Source organism: Branchiostoma belcheri, unplaced genomic scaffold (genome assembly GCF_001625305.1).
Source record: "Branchiostoma belcheri isolate BF01 breed outbred unplaced genomic scaffold, Haploidv18h27 scaffold5, whole genome shotgun sequence".
Lineage (NCBI taxonomy): Eukaryota > Metazoa > Chordata > Leptocardii > Amphioxiformes > Branchiostomatidae > Branchiostoma > Branchiostoma belcheri.
Genome location: NW_017804131.1, coordinates 4794490 through 4813772, shown reverse-complemented (window position 1 = coordinate 4813772; position 19283 = coordinate 4794490). Strand labels below are relative to the sequence as shown.

The 19283-nt window shown below is 39.6% G+C and overlaps 3 protein-coding genes across 3 annotated transcripts; 2 read left to right on the top strand and 1 right to left on the bottom strand.

Annotated features, from left to right (window-relative positions):
* Window positions 1-78: 78 nt before the first annotated feature.
* LOC109480167 (peroxisomal targeting signal 1 receptor-like) lies at window positions 79-11181 on the top strand. The gene is made up of 17 exons (XM_019782330.1): window positions 79-219; window positions 1145-1318; window positions 1649-1684; window positions 1831-1954; window positions 2311-2439; window positions 2673-2751; window positions 2853-2897; window positions 3205-3298; window positions 4814-4933; window positions 5378-5479; window positions 6000-6110; window positions 6434-6577; window positions 6785-6855; window positions 7204-7398; window positions 8273-8441; window positions 9931-10088; window positions 10645-11181. Exons 2-17 carry the CDS (start codon window positions 1178-1180, stop codon window positions 10853-10855), a joined length of 1929 nt encoding a protein of 642 aa, XP_019637889.1. The 5' UTR covers window positions 79-219; window positions 1145-1177; the 3' UTR covers window positions 10856-11181.
* Window positions 11182-12088: 907 nt separating this feature from the next.
* LOC109479869 (39S ribosomal protein L47, mitochondrial-like) lies at window positions 12089-16882 on the bottom strand. Its single transcript, XM_019781906.1, has 6 exons — window positions 16723-16882; window positions 16139-16347; window positions 15861-15921; window positions 14291-14387; window positions 13715-13941; window positions 12089-13082 (listed from the first exon to the last, which is right to left on the bottom strand). The coding sequence occupies exons 1-6, from the start codon at window positions 16812-16814 to the stop codon at window positions 12896-12898; spliced, it is 873 nt and encodes a 290-aa protein (XP_019637465.1). The 5' UTR covers window positions 16815-16882; the 3' UTR covers window positions 12089-12895.
* A 62-nt stretch (window positions 16883-16944) lies between these two features.
* LOC109479895 (uncharacterized protein C3orf14-like) lies at window positions 16945-18438 on the top strand. The gene is made up of 4 exons (XM_019781948.1): window positions 16945-17124; window positions 17520-17643; window positions 17957-18031; window positions 18343-18438. The coding sequence occupies exons 1-4, from the start codon at window positions 17054-17056 to the stop codon at window positions 18433-18435; spliced, it is 363 nt and encodes a 120-aa protein (XP_019637507.1). The 5' UTR covers window positions 16945-17053; the 3' UTR covers window positions 18436-18438.
* The last annotated feature ends 845 nt before the right edge of the window (window positions 18439-19283 follow it).

Sequence of the window (19283 nt, the reverse complement as noted above, 5' to 3'; positions counted from 1 at the left end):
GCATATATGCGAACACTTTGTTGCAGTGAATGTTTACAGCAGAGTGATGCGGTTCGTGACGTCATTCTTAACCCGGAAGTAAATTTAAGGTAAGATGGCGGTTGACCTGACGTGACCAGCTGAACGTTTCGCAGCTGTAAACAGCTCGAAATCATCCCAAAATCCCGATATTAAGAAATCTTTGGACATTTTTTCGAACCCCTTGGTAATATATACAAGGTAGGTGTTCCTTACTTTGTGTATTCCGTATCTGTAACTGTCAATTTTACTACTTTTCAGAGTTTCTGCTCAAGCATCTCGTAGAAGCAACCAACATGACCCCTCGGTCACTAGATTACGATTCAGAATGATTTATAGTAGACGCAAAATCTTGCCGATAGTTGGCGTCCGTATCAACTTTATTGGAGTCCTGGTACCGTAGTCTTTTGTACATAATGCCAAATGTACATGCACAGTTCCTCACTAACTATATCATAAAGTCAAATGTTATAATTTAGCAAACGTTATGTAGCAAGCAAGTTTTCAAGCGACCTATGACCCAGTTGCGTTTACCAAAACTCAACTCAAACTCCTTGCCAGGTTTGCCACTTTGTCCAAATGTTTCCAACGGTTCCAAGACAGACCAAAACAGTCACCTTTTGTGTGAAAACTGTGCCACTGTGAAAGAAGTAATTCTCCACAGTCATGGCTATCAGCTCAGCTCAAGGCCAACAGACTCCACACTGTTTTGATGGACTTGTTTGATCATGCATAAAACATGAGGTCGTCAAAAGGCTGCAAGGGACCCAGGGCTGCAAGGGACCCTTTTTTATCCATTTGGAGAAGACTCAGATGTTAAGCCTCAATTTTCTCTGATTTATAAGTGTCTTATAAGTTAGATAGATGTGATACAGTATATAACATTCATGTTGCATGATTTCTATCTGTATATCTATTTGCAGTCTGTTTGGGGCAAATTGAATTAGTCTGGATGCCCCTGTTGGAAATGACAGCAACCTTTGGCAGAGAGCCACATGCTTTATATGCAATGCTGATGAATTCGGTGACAGTATTCTATTGTAGTCAGGCTCAGAAAACATACCCAGTGCTGCAGAATACACAAATGAGAAACAGAAAATGTGAGGATTTTTCTCTCTTCTTCCAGGTCTGATAGAAAGAGATAAAGTTGCTGGTAACCATGGCAATGCGTCAGCTGGTGGAGGGGGAGTGCGGAGGGGCTAACCCCCTGATGAAGTTAACCACACACTTCACTCAGGACAAGACTCTGAGACAGGAGGGGCTCAGGCCGGGCTTTCCTGCAGCGAGGGGACTACCTGTGGTACAGACTTTTTCTCAATCATGTCTTCTAATTTTTATCATGTACTGTTGAGCAAAATGACTTCTTGGTCAAAGTACATTCAGAGTAAATAATCACGTTTATAACATATTACATACCAATTTTAGTTATATAACATCTATGTAAACAAAATTGCTTCAAGTGTTGACATGTACAAATGTATCTAACTTGTACTACAGCTGTGTTCATGCTTGGAGGATTATTTCTGGTCTAAAATTTGTACAGCAAATATAAACTTGTCAATTGCAGGATAAAGTCTACCATTTTGTGTTACTGTGATTTTGTAACAATTTCCAATGTTCTGTTCTGCAGACACCTGACAGATTTGCTGAAGCCTCAGAGGAACAGGTAATGTTTCTTATCGTATTAATTGAAAACTGACAAAAAATCTCAATCACCATTCTCTAACACAATCCTGCATTTAAAGGTAGCAACATAACTCAGTCCTTGCCATTCATATGGTAATTTCTTGTTGTTTGTTTCTGTATGTCCAGTTGGTGAATGAGTTCCTGGCTGACCAGCGCAGCCATGCTGCCCCAACAACCTTCCGTATGGACGCTCTTATGCAGGAGATGAGAGAAATTGAAGATGCTGAGATGAGAAGTAGACTTGCTCAAGGTAACAAAAAAAAAAAACACCTAGCACAATATTTTTCTAAATCAAACTTTGGTCTCGTTCTCCTTGATTGGTAAAGTACTAGTACCTGTTACAGATTTTCTGATAATACAAAAGTTGGTGTATATACTGTAATTCACTTTATGTTCATGGTAGCAAAAGTTCACGATCTGAGAAAAATGGACATGTTCACGGAACTATATGTTCCCATTGGCGACAGGTGCAGGAAAAAGAAAGTCCAGGAATTATTTGTTAACTGTAATGATAAGTTCACGGTACAGAAGTGACAGTGAAAACAGTGAACTTAACAGTACAGTGACAAAATCAGGAATTACAGTACCCCGGTATTTTTCTTGTAGCTCCAAACGTAGCAGACCTTGCCACTGCTGCAAATTGGGCTGATGAGTACCTGGCAAAGGAAGGAACAGACCTGAACGACTCGGACTGGTCCAAGGAGTTTGTAGATGATCCTATCAGCAGATATGCAGGTAAGACAGTAACATGTGTAAAACTCTCTTTTTAAACTTTTCACACAATATTTCCATCAAAAGTATTCTTGCTATGTCACAATACATGTAGCAATTATTAGTAATAGCAATTGCATTGTGTTGTTATCTGTATGCATTGAGCTTTTACTTATATTTTTTCAATCTTCCTGATTCAGTAGACACAATATAACTACAGTGTCCTAAATCCTGATTTGTTTCTTGTTTGCTGCTAGGTCCAGATATTCTCCCATTGGAGCAGGCTGATGCCAAGTGGGCCCATGAGTATTTAGAACAAGCAGAAGATAAAACCTGGTTGGTAGCATCCTTTTTTTTGTGTGTGTAAACTGTTTCAACCTCCTTTGATTTTCTTGGAATGAAATACAATGCTAAACAATTTACATTCTGTTTTACAGGACAGAAGAATTTGTCAAATTAGAAGATGAAGCAGATACAAAGTGGTATGTTTATCTACTAGAAATTGATTGTTACACTTACAGTGAGTCTATGTCATTGTCATTGTGTACATGGTATAGTGGACAAAACTTAGGTGAAATAAGGTGAAAGGGCTTAGAAAAATGAAAATGAAAAAAGCCTCTACTCCCTCTAGATTTTCTGTAACTCGATTGTATTGTGCACAATAGCACTTTATTGCACAAATTGTGCAAACAGAACCTTAGGGTTAGGTTTCTAACCATAGTTTTGTGCTATTTGGCAATTTTTGTTTTTGCTATTTTGATCCTGACACTTAACCTAATTATCATATAGGGCCGAAGAGTTCACGGAAAAAGATAATGAACTTGCCAGAACAGCCAATCAGCTTCTGCAGTCCATAGACGACCCTAAATTAACCAACTCTGAGGTAAGCCATCTACTTTTGCTCGCTGTAGTTTTATCAAAATGTTTGCACAACTTCAAGTAATGCTGGAGTACAATGTGTACTGAGCATTTTTACTTTACACTTATTACAGCAAGAAAATTGTAGAACATTACTTGCCAAGATAGCTCTTCATGGTAGTACATGTAACTGCTATTGCTACAGGTTTGCCTGCTTTCTAGTTGCTTTTTTTATCGTACACAATGAAAATCCTTAGACAGATCAAACTGAAGAGATGAGAATAAAAGTTTAGTTAGCACAGGGTGTTGTTTATCTTACAGACAGAAGAATTTGTCTTCCCAATGTCTGTTGACAAGGTCTGCAACTTTCTCTTCATACTAGTTCTGGCACTGACTCCATAGACTTTGATCAGATTCAGAAGGAAACATCAGTGTCTATTCTTACAATATCCATCAACATTGATGCTCACTGTTAAGTGCTTGTGACAAGTGGATTTTGGAAAAAAATTATGTACACAGAAATTCCTAAATTAGGAGATTTCCCCAAGTTATTACTAGCACTTGTTACTAGTAAAAAAAATTCAGATACCTTCTGAAAAAAACAAAACAATCATGGTTCAAAGAGTATTTGAAATGAAACCTGGTTTTGAAATGCAACTTTCAACTACCGGTAATTGAAAATATATTTTGGTAACTAGAAAGGCCAATATTTGCTTTGGAGCAAATACAGCGATGGGTTCACCACATTTTACGACATGGCAGGGAAAGAAGCGATGGGTTCACCACATTTTACGACATGGCAGGGAAAGAATGGGAAACACAAGGGAAAACAATGATTTACATTGATATAACTATAATATGAAGTAAAATACAACTAAAACAACAGTTGGATAGCTATTCCCTACTTTATTGGTTAGGATTTTTAATTGCATAATGCAAACTGTTGATTTTCAAAATAAAAAAAAACGTCCATGCCCGGCATTCCACTGCTGGAGCAGGAAAGCTTGAAATACCTACCAAAACACTTGAATACAGACATACTGTCAGTATGGAAATGCTTCTGTGCAGGTGTTAATCAAGTTAAATCCCAACAGCCAATCAGCAAGAAGTATAGAGGAAAGCTGCATGCCTATTGGTTGATGCCCTGCATTCCATTGTGATGACTCATGTCCAAACGTGGTAAACAAGGCACCCTAACACAGTAATACACTATAACACAGCCAAAAAACTCAAATAAAACCATTCTAAAAGCCTGTATCACAATAATTTAAAAAACGCCTAGGGGTATTTGCCCACTGTACCTCCATACCAAATTTCAGGACCTTGGGCCCTAAAATGAAGAAGCTGAATCCATTTAAAAAATGGCAGGAGGAGAAGGAGGAGGAGGAGAAGAAGAAGAAGAAACATCAGTAAAAGCAATATGGTTTCACCACACCACTTCGTGGTGTGGTGAACCCATAAATATGTATCATTCTTCAAATTTAGCCACATTATGTGTTTGGCATCAATTTGCTGACAGGATCCCTTCTGTTCTGTTTAGTTCATGAAGTTTGTGAAGAAGATAGGCGAGGGGGATGTCACAATAGAGGGGAACCAGGTTATAGACCAGACAGCTGACAGGGAAGCTGAAAAGTGGACAGAACAGTTTGCTAGAGAACAGGTACATGCAATCAATACTGCATTGTGTTTTGTGTGCCAGTACATATGTCATACTGCCATTTCTCATGCAGTGCCGTGAAGTTTTAAAGCAGTGCCATTTCTTGCATGTACTTTGGAGTGAGGTTGCAAATGTCCACAGATAAGATACGTTCTTAACTTCCCTACCTTTCCCACAAGTTTAAATGACACATCTGTACCCCCCTGGCCACATTTAATTCTCTTGTAGCAGATCATACAGTGGCAAGGCTGTATCCATTGGCCAGAGGAATGTCCATTAGCCACCGAAGATGATTATAGATACCTTCAGTGGCTAATGGACACTCCTCTGGCCAATGGATACTGCCTTGACACTGTATGATCTGCTTGGAGATTACACATTTATTCTCTTCTACCTTTCTGTTGTTGACTTCTTCACTAACCAATCCATGCCCCCCTCCCTCCCCAGGGTTGGCAGCCAGGTACAGAAGAGGAGGAGTGGGTTCAACAGTTCCAACAGGACCCAGATGTGTTAAACTTTGACACTGACGAGGCCAGACAACAGTTAGAGGTGAGGAGGATTATCCATCTATACATATCCGTTATTGATGAACCAGCTTGGCTCTGCCATCTTATCATATTCAGGTCTTTTCGAGAAAGTTGTATTTTGATGAGCTTCTCTGAAAAATGTTTCAGTAGGATTCTTGGAGCAAGCCCTGTTCCCTAGTGCCCCTATGTTACAACAGCCCTACATTCTGACATTCATGATCAGTGCTGGGTGTGAACTTTTCCAACATAAGTGGAGTTGTCGGAACATATGTGTGTTGGTTCGTAGGGGTGTCAGAGCACAGGGATGTAACCTTAAATAGCTGCAATATTGTACAGCTGTACAATAGAGTAACGCCTTTGAAATACCCTTTTATTCTATTCAATGTGTTTAATCACAAAATTCAGCTGCATGTACATGTACATTGTACTTTACTTATGAATTGTTAGTGACACTCTTGACGCATCAAGTGTTTTTTGTAGCCTCAGTTACCATGACAGTTCTCTGTGTGAGAGTGTCCAACCTTGCTGTGTATGTCCCCCAGGCTGGCAGTGACTTCTGGGACAAGTTACAGGAGGAGTGGGACCAGTTAGCCCAGCAGGACTCCGCCCATCCCTGGCTCTCAGACTTTGACAATGCTGTAGACACTAACAAGGTGGGTGGGAGGGGGGCTTAAACTTAAAGTTCATCCAGTTACAGTCAAACCTGGCCAAGAATGCCACCCAGGGGACTGAGGTAAAGTGGTCTTCTTGGACACTTTGGCCTTGTTAGACAGGTCACTTAATGCTTGATATAGAAGGAAAAATTAGTGACTGGGAAAAAGTGGTTTTATGACCAGATGGCCAGATAGTAGAGTGGCCACGTAGGTTTCACTGTATTTCTTAGTATTTATAAAAGACAAAGGCTAGAAATGCTCAAGAGCAGTTTAGATGTACAGAACTATCCTTCTAACCAATTGTACCTTCTACTACTGTACAGGAATACACGTTTGAGGAGGAGAACCCACTGAAGGACCATCCTGATGCCTTTAAGGAAGGCATGGAGAGGTTGAAGCAGGGAGACCTGGCCAACGCTGTGCTGCTGTTTGAGGCAGCTGTACAGAGGGACCCTGAACATATGGAGGTATGTGTTGTTTTTTTCAGAAGGAATACGAGTAGTTTACTGGTTATTCTTTGATTGAGGAGAGCTGTACACTGAACATATTAAAGAACACAACAATGTTGTTTGAATAGTATGGTAGTTGCACAACAAGACTGCTTAAACTGTATATGGAAGATGAGAGGAAAATTAAAATGTTTGACAATGTATAATTGTTTGTGCTGTGTCCAGGCGTGGCAGTACCTGGGTACCAGTCAGGCAGAGAACGAGCAAGAACAACATGCCATCAGTGCACTGAAAAGGTAGGTCCGATTTTTTATCAAGATGTCGCCAGTGAGCAAATCATTTGCAGCAAAACATTTGCATGGCAAAATGATACATCAGGTAAAGTATATCTTATAAGTTAACATTTCATGTCATTTTTCCAAACATGATTATTGTGATGTGCTGTATTGTACTGTCTTTATCTGTATGTGATATGTACGTTGCAAAACCAGTTCTGGAACATTCAGCCAGCCAGCTATGACTTGGGTTTCATGTAGCTTTCTTATTTTCAAATAAAGAATGATTTTTACATCAGTGAGTAACTGAAACTTATTCCAAAGCTCTGTTGTTTGAGGTCACATGTTTTATTCCCCCTAACCCCCCAGATGTCTGGAGCTGCAGCCTCAGAACCTAACAGCCCTGATGGCGCTGGCAGTCAGCTACACAAACGAGTCCATGCAGCAGCAGGCCTGTCAGACACTCAAGTCCTGGCTGGCCAACACCACCAAGTACAGCGACCTGGTTCCACAGGGGGCAGAGGCAGCAGGGGCAACAGCCAAAGTCAGCTCCCTCATGTCAAGGTATGGCTTTGCGTGGTTTCAAATTAATTCTATATATTTATTGATTGAGATTTTACACATTTATGGAAGGATTATGGAAGGAACCGACTAAGCTTGGCCGGTCATGTTGTACGTAGTGGAGAACCAGCCAGTAGGCTTCTACTCTGGAACCCTGATACAAAGAGAAGAGTTGGACGTCCAAACATAACACTTAAGAAACTTGTTGAAACTGAAACAGGCTTGGAGGGACATGAACTGATCTCTGTGATGTATGACAAACAGTTTTGGCTAGCTAACTTTGTATGCTCCACCTCTACGGAGGATGACAGATGATGATGATGATAATGAAGGAAGTATTGACTTAACAGGTCACCTTTTTTAAGATGTCAAACCATTATAATTGTAGAAACTTTTTCTCAAACACTTTCTCCACTAGATACTGATATCAGGTCCCAATGTAAAAAAAAATAAGTGAATCAGTTGAAAGATGAAGTTTTAAACTTTGAATCTTCATTGATTGTGCTTTGTTTTAAATTTATAATTCAATAACAACTGAAGTAGGCCATATAGCATTTGCTTTTTTTGCTGTTTTAACATGTACTAAAAAAGTAACATTTGCGAAGCAAATGCATAATGTTTACCTTCGGATATGGTCTGCTCTGTTAAGTCTTACTCAAACACATTCGCATACATGTACATGTATATGGTGACAGGAGTCTACATGCCTACTATGAAATTGCTACATTATGTAACCCAACACCAGTTACTATGGTGACAGACGTCAACAAAGGAGGCCATTGGCCAGGTCAGAGGTTAGTGTTTGGAACAGAAGAAGAAATGGAGCAAAAACAATATGTTTTCATTTGGTAAACATAAATATCTGTTGTTTCCGCAGTGAGCTACATGATGAGGTTCGAGATCTGTTCATCCAAGCGGCCAGGAGAGCGCCCAAGGACAACATTGACCCGGACGTGCAGTGTGGTTTAGGGGTGCTGTTTAACCTGTCTGGGGAGTATGACAAGGCTGTGGACTGTTTCAACGCTGCCCTGGCTGTCAGACCTGAGGTAGGGATGGGAAATATCCTACAATAATGTATTGTTCAAAAGGAGTAAGACAAATACCATAGATTCTGTCACCTAATGATTATTTTCAGAAAATCATTTTTGGGAAAATTTATTGTTTAAAGATTTTTACTAATTTGTAAATTCAGTGTTTTCACTTCTTGTGTTCAGTGGTGGAAAGAGAACAAAATTTGAGCTTATCTTGTAGCATGTACACAAGTTCTTAAAATTCTTTCAATCTCTCTTCATTCATTTAGTTCAGTTGCTGTAAGAAATCGGTACATTTACTGGACAAATAATTTTGAGCTACGATGTAGTAGGTTCACTGTAAATAATACATCTCAACTACATGTACATGTAAGTTTTAACATCTATACATGTGCAAATCTAGCCTGACTGAAACTTGCTTTTTGCCGGCTTCCTGATTAGTCTGCACTTTGGGTGGCAGCTCTTTGAGCGCTGGACAAGGAGCACGGTGGTAAAATCTGGGCTGCAAAGTTCCCACATGTCATAGAACCCGAACTGTGTTCGATCGTGTTCGATCTGGGCAATTCGAATCGAACCCGCGTTCTATTTCGGGGTCACCTGCGGTCATTTACAATAAAGCGGCAAAACAAGCCTTTCTGCCTCCGTGCCTTGCAACAGATAAAAAAACAACACTTTTCTATAGATACAAATAGTTTCCTGGACAGTACATGTCCGCTATCATTTTTTGTGGATCTGTAACATGTAGCGAAGCTACTGTCGTATCCTTGGGTGACCTTGAATACTGTAATGATTCTTTACACCAGTACGAATAACACAATGCAGACTTTTGGTCGACATGACACGTCTGCAAAACTCGTTTTAACCTGTAAGCATGGCGAGTCAAGCATACCCCATTCACGGCTCAAAATGACTGTTACAGTTGTCCCGAAAATCGTGTTTTAGGGATTTTTGAAAAATGGCCTCAATTTTGAATTATGGGTAATTTAGTGCGAAAAATGTAAAAAAATATCATTTTTTCACCAATATGTCGACAAAAACTAGACTTCAAATCAGAAATTAAAAAATCCCTAAAACACGATTTTTGATCTTATTCCTATTCGTCGAAAAATATAAAAATCGGGGATCTGGGGTGACATACGTAGCCAGGTTAAAACGATGTTTGCCTAAAAACATGGCATGACTTGTGGTCGGAAACCCGAAAAAAAATCGTCTTTCGGAGCGAAATTTTGAAAAAACAATGATTTAACATAAACAACTAATATTAAAAGGATGTTAAGTCAATAATTTCATTTTAATTTGACAAAACTTACCATTAAATCCTTTTTGTTTATTTTCAAGTGTTTTACTGGTAATCCAAAACAGGCCAAAATAGCGTCTTGTAACCCGATACCTTTTAGAACGCGCCTAGCAATGGGAAAGAATACCATAGTGACAGACCGCCGTGGAGCTTGTGTTCACAGGCTAGTGAAAATCGGAGCAACTAAATTTTTGTGTCCTTGTACAGGATTCGTTGCTGTGGAACAGACTGGGCGCCACCTTGGCCAATGGGAACCGTAGTGAGGAGGCGATCCAGGCGTACCGGCGCGCCCTGCAGCTGCGCCCGGGGTTCGTACGCAGTCGGTACAACCTCGGCATCAGCTGTGTCAACCTCGGAGTCTACAAGTATGTCTCAGTCCTTCTTTTGTAATAATTGCATTCATTTTGGAATGCATTGATTTTGGAAGAACAAATGAAGGACAGTTGATTATATGAAGTAACAGGGGTCTCCCCAGAAATTTTTACGGGAGAGGTACTCTCTAATCGGTTGATGTTGCAAAAAAAATCAGTGAATTTTCATGAAGATTTTAAGAGATAACCCAAAATTTTAAAATATTGGGAGAGGCGCTAGGATTTTGGGGAAAGGGGTAGCACCCTTGCTTCATTGCTTGGGCAGAGCCCTGAAGTAAGAACTCATAATGCTCACATCCTATCTCAAATTGTTGCAAATGAGAGCAAACATCTTCATGTTCCTTTGCCTTTTGTAAGAATAAATGATTGGGAGACTCTTACCCAGTATTTGCATTACATTTATGTTCTTGCAAGCTACATTTTGTAAGTACAGGTCAAGGTGATAAAGACTTAGATAAATGGAGAAATTAAAAAAATTCTTAAATTTGTAGTAAGATAAATAGAGAAATGGTACAAAACGCTAATGTTCAAACATGTCTATGTTTCACAGGGAAGCAGTAGAACATTTCTTGACAGCCTTGAACATGCAGAGAGCGGGGAAGGGTCCGAAGGGAGAGGCAGCACTCATGTCAGAGAACATCTGGAGCACGCTTCGCATGGCGATATCGCTCATGGGGCGGCCGGAACTGTATGCGCACTGCGACCGCAAGGACCTGGACGCACTCAACAGCGAGTTTCGTCTGCACGAGGTGGAAGTCTAGATCTGAGAAGCGCTTTTCCGCCATATTGGAGGAAGAACCAACTGCATCATACAGTGATTCCCACAAGAGAGAGACTCAGAGTTTGAAGGGACTGTACAGTATTTGGGGTACGACCAATACTGTTTCAAGTGTGATCTGTATTTATAGGAGGGGACTCTGGAAGTAAAATAAGTAAACATCTGGGCACAAATCATGAAAAAGGGCAAAGGCTTGATGTACCATACTTGTCAAAATTGCAATTATGTTGTACATGTACCTGTGTTCCTTAGGCCACACCAATTTAATTTCTTGGTTAACGGATTTTTCTAGAAAAATAATGGAGCGGGCGGGCGAAAAAAAAATAAAATAAAAACAGACCTAGGCATCCTACTATGGTCCAAAATGGTACAATAGGAGCCATGAAGTCAACACACCAGGCTGGTTCAAAATTTAAACAATGAATTTTGAACTTTTAATGATACCACTGCATTGAAAGATGGAATAACTGTAACAACTAAGGATGAAAGGGACTGTTTTCAACTGTTCAGGGCAAAATATGCGCATTTTGCAGTTGATTCTGAATTTTTAGTTTTATTTGCAAATCAGAAAAAAATGAAGCGAGCGAATCCGTTAACCAAGGAGTTAAATTGGTGTGGCCTTATGTTGTACCTGTGCAGACTAACCTTTCAAGCCACGTTGCAGGCATTTGGGATAAAAGTTAATTTTCTGGACATGTTCATATCTAGCAATGTCAGGATTACTAGTATGCACTGTGTATGTTTTAAAATTCTAGATGATCCTGCACAAATATTATATTGCTTTTTGTAAACATGGTGATCATGACAGATAAGAATTATGTTAAAAATAATTTGCTAATTTATTATACATTAATGCAAAACCTAACGTTGTTATGTGATTGTCATGCTTGTAATACAAGGTTATGACCATAATGTGGTCAATTGTCTGATCTGCAGTACTACAGTGTCCTGCTAGGTGTCATGCTTAGTATGGATCACTAACTCATGTTAGATCATGTTACTGTAGGCAATGAGTGTGGTGTAGGGGTTCATGGTGGACAAATATAAGAAAATATGTAAATCTTCCAAGATATTAGAGTGAAATTTTAATATCTGGTGGGTTTAGATTAAATATCTTGGACCAACATTTTAGGGTCTGTGACATGTACATATGATGCAAAAATTTATATTATTGCATAACTTTGCTGTGATTATTTTGGATAACTTCAGAAAGTTCAGATAGTTGAGATTCAGAGTGCTACATGTAAGACTACTTTATGTTTGTAAATTGTCAGTTGAATTTGTTTATGGAATGCTAATGGGAAAATGAGAGCTGAAGAAGGTTGAGTGATTATTATGGAAGAATATGTTAAATACATATCTTACCATTAAAACTACCAAGCCCCATTTGTAACTAAAGAAACGTAGACATATGTATACATGTATGCAATAGGGGTATTTTTTTTTTATTTCACAACGAAATATGAATGTGGAGAAAGGCTTTGCTCCCTAAATTGTCAGGTCTGTTACTGATGCTTCTGATTGTAAAGAGAATTCACAGGTTATCTGGTTTTACTTCTAGCCATTATTAAACAAAACTCTTGTCCAAATTTTACAAGATGCGCTAAGAGCTATTTGTATCAGCTATGAAACTGTCTCACAGGTCTACAAATTTCCTCATGCAAAAATGCAATAAAAATAAGCTTAGTTTTCAGGTCTGACTCTTGTATGTAATTCCTATTCATTGAATGAGACACCTGTACTGCATACACATGTAATACCGGTACACAGCATTATGGGTTCAAGCTTCCTGTACATATTGATGTTTTGGATAGATACCTGTATTTCTGTAGAAAGTAGTAATTGTTCCTGCAGAAGGACACTGATGGTGTAGGTCCATCATGTTTCCCCACCTGAATCAAATGTCTACTCTTTGAGAAGACTTGTACCACTTGTAGAGGCTTCCAGACACATTCTATGCTTTTTTTCATGTTAACATACAGTTATGGGATAATTTGTAGTAACTTAAAGACAAAACTAGAGTCTAGTAGTCCTTCTCCTTGATCTCGCGGAGTCTCTGCTCCTTGTCGCGCTGTTTCTTCTCCTCCCGCTCCTCCCAAGGCGTCTTCTGGTCCCTCAGGTTTGGAAATTTCTCCACCATCTTGGCCCACCAGCGCCGCTCAGCATGCGCCTGTGCAAACTTCCTCTTCTGCTGCTTCTCCTCTCGCAGTCTGGGAGGGAAAGGAGAAAAAACAGTTTGGACAAGAAGCCAAAAATTTGGCAAGCACTGACTAAGGAGTCTATACGCCCCCTGAGTGGCTGTCTTAGTCGAGTTTGACTATACATGATGTAACGAGTAAACACCTGAGGAGTAGAAAACTACATTTGCTCACAGTCTGGTAGGAAAAGAAGGAAAAACAGTTTGGAATAGAAGCTGAGAATTTAGGAACATCACCAGACCGTCAAAAAAATGGACGCAAGTGAGCTACAAAAGTAGTAGAACCTATATGCATCTTGCTTGTTGCTGTCAACTTACCCGTTAAAGATTGAACCGATACATGTACCTTCTATAACTTGCCATACCCTGCCAAACACGACTACACTACTGTTACTCTTCATTTTGTGCTGTATAATGTTTATGCGTCACATTATCTATCATTGTCTTTTCTGTCTTCTAGGAAGTCTAAGAATTTAGTAAGGATTCTATAGGTCCCCTGGGTGGCTGTCTTAGGCAAGTTTGACTGTGCATGTATACAGTAAATGGTGGGATACACAGTAACACATGTGGAGTAAAACAACACTTTAATACTTGAAAAACTACTGTATTTCTGCTGACCACTAACTGTTGATCCCCTGGTCCTACCTGATAAAATACTCCACAAAGGTGGGGAAGGTCCAGTATCTCTTGTTGAAGGACGTGTTCATCCACACTGGCATGGGGTACGGTTTGAAGCGCCGGTAGTACTTCTGTCCGAAGACATTGAAGAGGAATTTCCCAGGAACTTCCTCCTCCCTGCCCGTTTTCAGCAGACGCAGCGCCTTTTCTCGCTCCAACAGGACTTCAATCAGGTGCTCCATGGACTCTGTCACCTGAACAGAAAAGAGAACTTCATTTTTCAGAACAGTTTTTAGAACTGATCTGCAAGATACAGATAACTTTGGTATTCGTCTTTGTAAATACATGTACTTTGTATCATCAAATATCAGCAGGCAACTCAGCATCTTATTGTTTGTTTGTTTGTTTGTTTCATTTCTTTAACCAGGAGTACATATTACGTCACCTGAGGGTGCTTTTCAATGTGATACAAAACATCATTTAGAATATGAATCCAAAAGGAACTGATGCTCTATTTACATTGCACACAATGTACATCATTTTTAATGTGAGACATTAAACATATGATTTGCAGTGAAAATATTTCAGTTTGGGAAGTCTTGCCTTGTCGAGCCGTTCTTCGCTGGGCATCCTCTCCACCTGTCTGCGTGCCTCGTGTTCCAGAGTCAGCAGCATGTTCCTCTCCTTCAGTAACACGTACCTGTGGTGTGGAGACTTTTTATTAGTCTTACCTATCTGAACATTAAAACATGGACATTCAGGGAAAAATATCAAGGCACAAGACAACAGCTCAAGAACACGTAAACATATGTATGTACGATGTTGTTAAAATTGTTCAGACCTTAGTACGAGGGGTGTTCAAAAAGTTCTCGGCCTCACCTAGAAAATAAAGGTCAAACTCCTATTCTTTGGTATAGCTGTATACTATGACGTCTTACATCACTGCACACAAAAATTCAAATTTTTGTATTCATTAATGAGCACGTGACGCCCCATGAAAATGGGGCGGGTGAGGGCAAATCTCAAAATGGCCGCAAAAGAAGCGTGTGCTGTGATCAAGTGTATCGATAAAAAAGAAAGTCTCCTAAGGACATCCATGAAAACATGGTCAAGACACTTGGTGATGACTCCCCTTCTTATTTAAATATAAAGAACGGGGTTACTAGCTACAATCACGGCAAGGAGAGCACAAAAGATGAACATAGGTCAGGATTCCACAAATCAGCACCACGGACAATCCAGTTGAGGCCATCCATCACATGGTAGTGAATGACAGAAGTGAGACTGTCCAACATGTAGCAGGTTCTTTGGCCTGTGTTATGACTCAGTTCACAATATTTTGTCGAACATCCTGGAGATGAACAAACTGTCTGCATGGTGGGTGCCTCGAATGTTTTTTGAACATCAGACGTTAAACAGGCTTGACATTTCGAGGAACGAATTCAGTCCAATTCATGCAGTTTCCTCAAAACATTTGTCACTCAAGATGTGCTGGGTTCACCACTTTCACCCCGAATCAAAACAGCAGAGCAAACAATGGATAAAGAATTTTTCCCGCCCCCCAAAGAAGTTTTAGCGAGTTTCGTCCGTTGACAGGGTTTTTGCCTCTGTTTTCTGGGACAGTAAGGAAGTAATCATGATTGACTACATGCGAAGGGGTTAAAGCATCAATGGGGAGTACTATAAAACAGAATTACGACATTTGAGGGCAACGATCAAAGAGAAAAGGAGAGGAAAGCTCCGAGCTGGCGTGATGAAAATGCACCTGTCCACACAACACAGGGGTCAGCGACAACAGCAAACGAATTTGGGTTTGCAGTCTAACCCCACCCTTCCAATTCACCTGACCTAGCACCCTCGGACTTCTACCTGTTTCCTAAACTCAAGTTCCACTTACGTGGTCAACGTTTTGATGGTAACGATGACGTCATTTATGCGGTATAGGCCAATCTGGGGGGTCCAGATGCAACCTTCTTCCACAAGGGGAAAATAAAGCTGGAACATCACTGGACCAAATGCATTGCAGTTAGAGAGGACTATATTATAAAATAGTTTAAGAAAAATTTTACTGCCCTGACGTTTTCTAGGTGAGGCCGAGAACTTTTTGAACACCCCTCGTACATGTATTTGTCTCACTCCCAGTTAGTTTTACGTGGAAGAATGCTGTACTCACCACAATTTCCACAGGTCCACATTACTTTTCTGTCGGAGTTGGTCCAGTGTCCAGGCATCACCTATAGTGGTAGACACAAGAAAACAGTCATGGTTCCAGTTCCAGTCACATCTAAGATGAAAGTACATGATTTGAAGGCATAGCAACTTGGAAAGCTTTTTGTATTAATAAAGTGAGAAAGGCCTTCTATCACGCATTAGTTTAAAAAAAAAAAGCACATTGATGGCAAAGTTGGAATATGAAAATTGATATGCATTTGAAAAAGCTATTTTGCTCACCATGTTTCACGTTTTTCTCTCCCCAATTCTTGGGATCGTCAAAGAACTCTTCTGCCCCATGACAGAAAGAACTGGTGTGGAGAGCTTTCGTGTGAACTAGTGTTATGGCCTGTACACTTGTTGACTGAGTTGGTGTTACTTGTAGTAGTAGTTTCTGGAAGGTCCTTCTGTGGAATATTCTTTGAGGTGTTAATACAGCTGTTATGGACCTGAAAAGGATCAGCAAGAAAATACTGTTAAAGCAAATATAATTTATTTAGACTGTCAAAGTGTGTTCAGTGTTTAATTTTAAACAAATGTTTGGATCCCTTCAATTCAGTATTTCTACAGCAAAGTGTTTTTGAGACTTGACAACATTAAGGCCTAGAAGTCTGTATGCTCTTTATCTAGGGCAACAACCTAGACTACAAGTTTGCCTTATATTTTACGCTTAAACGCCCGTCAGATACATGTAGATGCTACATACCATGAACTCATGGATGCCCCCCTCCCTACCACACCTAAATGTGGGCGCCTCAATCAACATTCCGAAAATTTCACACACTTTTCTGCATGTTCTGTTGATCTATAGACTTCAAACTTACCTTGACAAAAATCTCGCTCCCAGATATTGTCTCCCTATGTCGAAAATGCTCCTTGAGTTTTGCAGACCATTTTTACACATGCACGCCGCCATTTTTGTGCTCTGGTAAAGGTCAGTTGAAAGCGCCCCTAGACGGTCCGTTGAAGTACTGCAGATAGCTTGGCAGACTGCAGTACTAGTTTTGACCGCTACAGGACGGCGCTGTTGAGCCATGAGCCAAAGCAGAAGATGGCGTCCTGATGCTAGTAGTGTCTGTTGACCTCTGTTGTGTCAACGACAAGCTTTCTACAGAAGTCTGACCAGGTGTTTAGCCGCATTTTCAACGACAGAACATGGACAGAAGTCAGAAGGAAGAGAAGTGGTTGGCGAGAGAGATTCAACTCAGTCAAAAACATGCAGAATTGTAAGTATTGCATCTCCATATGTCGTACATGGCAAATTACAAGATAAATTGCAGGTAGGCAGGCATTGCATTTATGCAGGTTCAGAGTAGGGCAGGGCTGAGTCGTTCGGTCAGGTAGGACATCTTTCCAAAGGCTTTATACATAACAGTTACCTAAGGTTTTATATTCTTATGTCTGCATTTCCCTGACACACTAAAATAAAAATATATTCTTGATTAGCCTTCACTTGTCTTCCCACTTCCCTCCTTCCAGTCATCTCCCCATCATCCACCAAATGTCACCAATTATTTCTCATTCTATAGAGTAAAAAAAGAAATTCATTTTCATCGTCCTTCACAGTAAAGTAACATGTCACCTAATGAAATTCCATTCCATTTGCAACTTTTTGCATCAGACTTGCCAAGAGAGAACAGTTGCTGCATCTGTCCCAGAGTGAGCTGAACAGTTCTGAACACCGAGCGAAGGTACATCAGGCTCACTGGACACATGTACAACAGAGGAACAAACAACTTCTACAGGTGATCAATCATTGGACAATAAGCCTATTTCTTTGTTCTCACCAATACCATAACATCCCAATTTTGGGGTAACTTTGTTAGCAACTTTTAACAATGACAAAAATTTAGCAATCAACATCCTTAAGTCATATATTACTAGTAATGTTAGCTGTCATAATGTCATGAAGTAAACATCTTACACCATGTTAATTCTTAAAGGCTTATGAAATAATATCATTGGCATAATTATACAATATGTTATAAAAAATTTACAATGTGTGGATTTGATGTTTTACCATGTATTCTCTGTGCTTATTCATTCATTTAATTTTAGGACATGAAGAGAAGTCAGGTGGAAATGAAGGACCTGGCACGCCAGCCTCCCAATGTCAAGTTTACTGAACTACAGGTAAAATGGAAATGTCCTAAATTTCAAGTTGTGCCCCTAAATTCTGATGCAAAGTTTTGGAAACACAAGTTTTGGTAGATATTTTTCTATAGCCATCTAGATTCTATGATTTTATCTGCTTGGAAGTTCTTTAAAAGCTGTGAAACTGCCATGATTGCATACTTGGTAGATACTGTAATTGTAACAATGTACAATGTATCACTCTAAGCTTCCCCAAGTCTGAGTTTTCTGAGAAAATTGCAGAATTACAAAAATTGCAGAACTACAAAAATAAACTTGTAAGATTAAGATGTTTGTTTGTTCCTCTCCAGACGATGTACTGGACAACAGTTCAGGACCAGCTGCCTCAGTGGAAGAAACATATGAAGGAGAAGGGACAGACCATCAACAGTCCTTATCACTAGGAGTAGTTTTAGGGGAAAACTTTGTGACGCTTCATGTTGATACACTTGTAAAATGTATGAACATGTATTTATTCATAATGACGTTGGTAGAGTTTGGGGACAGTAATTTGAATTTCTATGCAATGTAGAAAATACCAGTGTGTGTATGTAGAGATATTAAGGACCAAATCAATGGTAGAGTTTCAAGATAGAAAGTACAAAAAACATGGTTACACACAGTGTGTGATGTAAATAACCAGAGTATTAATGTTGTATATTTTTGTACAATTTGAGAATTTGTGGCACAGTTTTTCATGCATTTCTTTTTCGAATGAATATATACTAGTAGTTCTAATGTACATTCTAGGTTCCAAATATATTGTTGATTTTATATTAGTTAGAATGTAGCATGCTATTAATTAACTAGGCCAATTTTGGATAGCGGTGCACTTTTGTATAATGTCTACATTCTACAATATTTGCCTAAATCTAATGTGATGGATTTATTGTATGTAGAGCTGTGTACCGGTACGCAGTACCGATACTGTACCGGAAAAATTGATTAGGTACAGGTCCAAAATACCTAATCCCTCAGTACCGGTACTGTACCTAAACAATTTCACACTAATTTTATGCCTATTTGTGACCTCAAATGTGTAAATAGCTGGTCCACAATGGGTCCCTGTGTAAGGACAGTGTGTTCATGAAAACAAAAACAACTTAGTTTTGCCTATATTTTATCTGAGCATTCGCCATAAACAAAGAATAAACCTTAACTATCAAGTTTATTTATGTTTTTTTGTTATTGAAGGAGTTCAGAAGAGCATATAAATTGGTCGAATTGTTCAGGTACAGGTTCAGGTCCGGAC

Coding starts and splice junctions, on each gene's coding strand:
- LOC109479869 (XM_019781906.1), bottom strand. CDS start 16,814: ATGGCGGCGTGCATGTGTAAAAATGGTCTGCAAAACTCAAGGAGCATT. Junction 15,922..16,138: donor AGAGAAAAACGTGAAACATG/GTGAGCAAAATA, acceptor CTACCACTATAG/GTGATGCCTGGACACTGGAC. Junction 14,388..15,860: donor GTGGACCTGTGGAAATTGTG/GTGAGTACAGCA, acceptor TCCACACCACAG/GTACGTGTTACTGAAGGAGA.
- LOC109480167 (XM_019782330.1), top strand. CDS start 1,178: ATGGCAATGCGTCAGCTGGTGGAGGGGGAGTGCGGAGGGGCTAACCCC. Junction 1,955..2,310: donor GAGAAGTAGACTTGCTCAAG/GTAACAAAAAAA, acceptor TTTTTCTTGTAG/CTCCAAACGTAGCAGACCTT. Junction 6,111..6,433: donor ATGCTGTAGACACTAACAAG/GTGGGTGGGAGG, acceptor ACTACTGTACAG/GAATACACGTTTGAGGAGGA.
- LOC109479895 (XM_019781948.1), top strand. CDS start 17,054: ATGGACAGAAGTCAGAAGGAAGAGAAGTGGTTGGCGAGAGAGATTCAA. Junction 17,644..17,956: donor GGAACAAACAACTTCTACAG/GTGATCAATCAT, acceptor ATTTAATTTTAG/GACATGAAGAGAAGTCAGGT. Junction 18,032..18,342: donor TCAAGTTTACTGAACTACAG/GTAAAATGGAAA, acceptor GTTCCTCTCCAG/ACGATGTACTGGACAACAGT.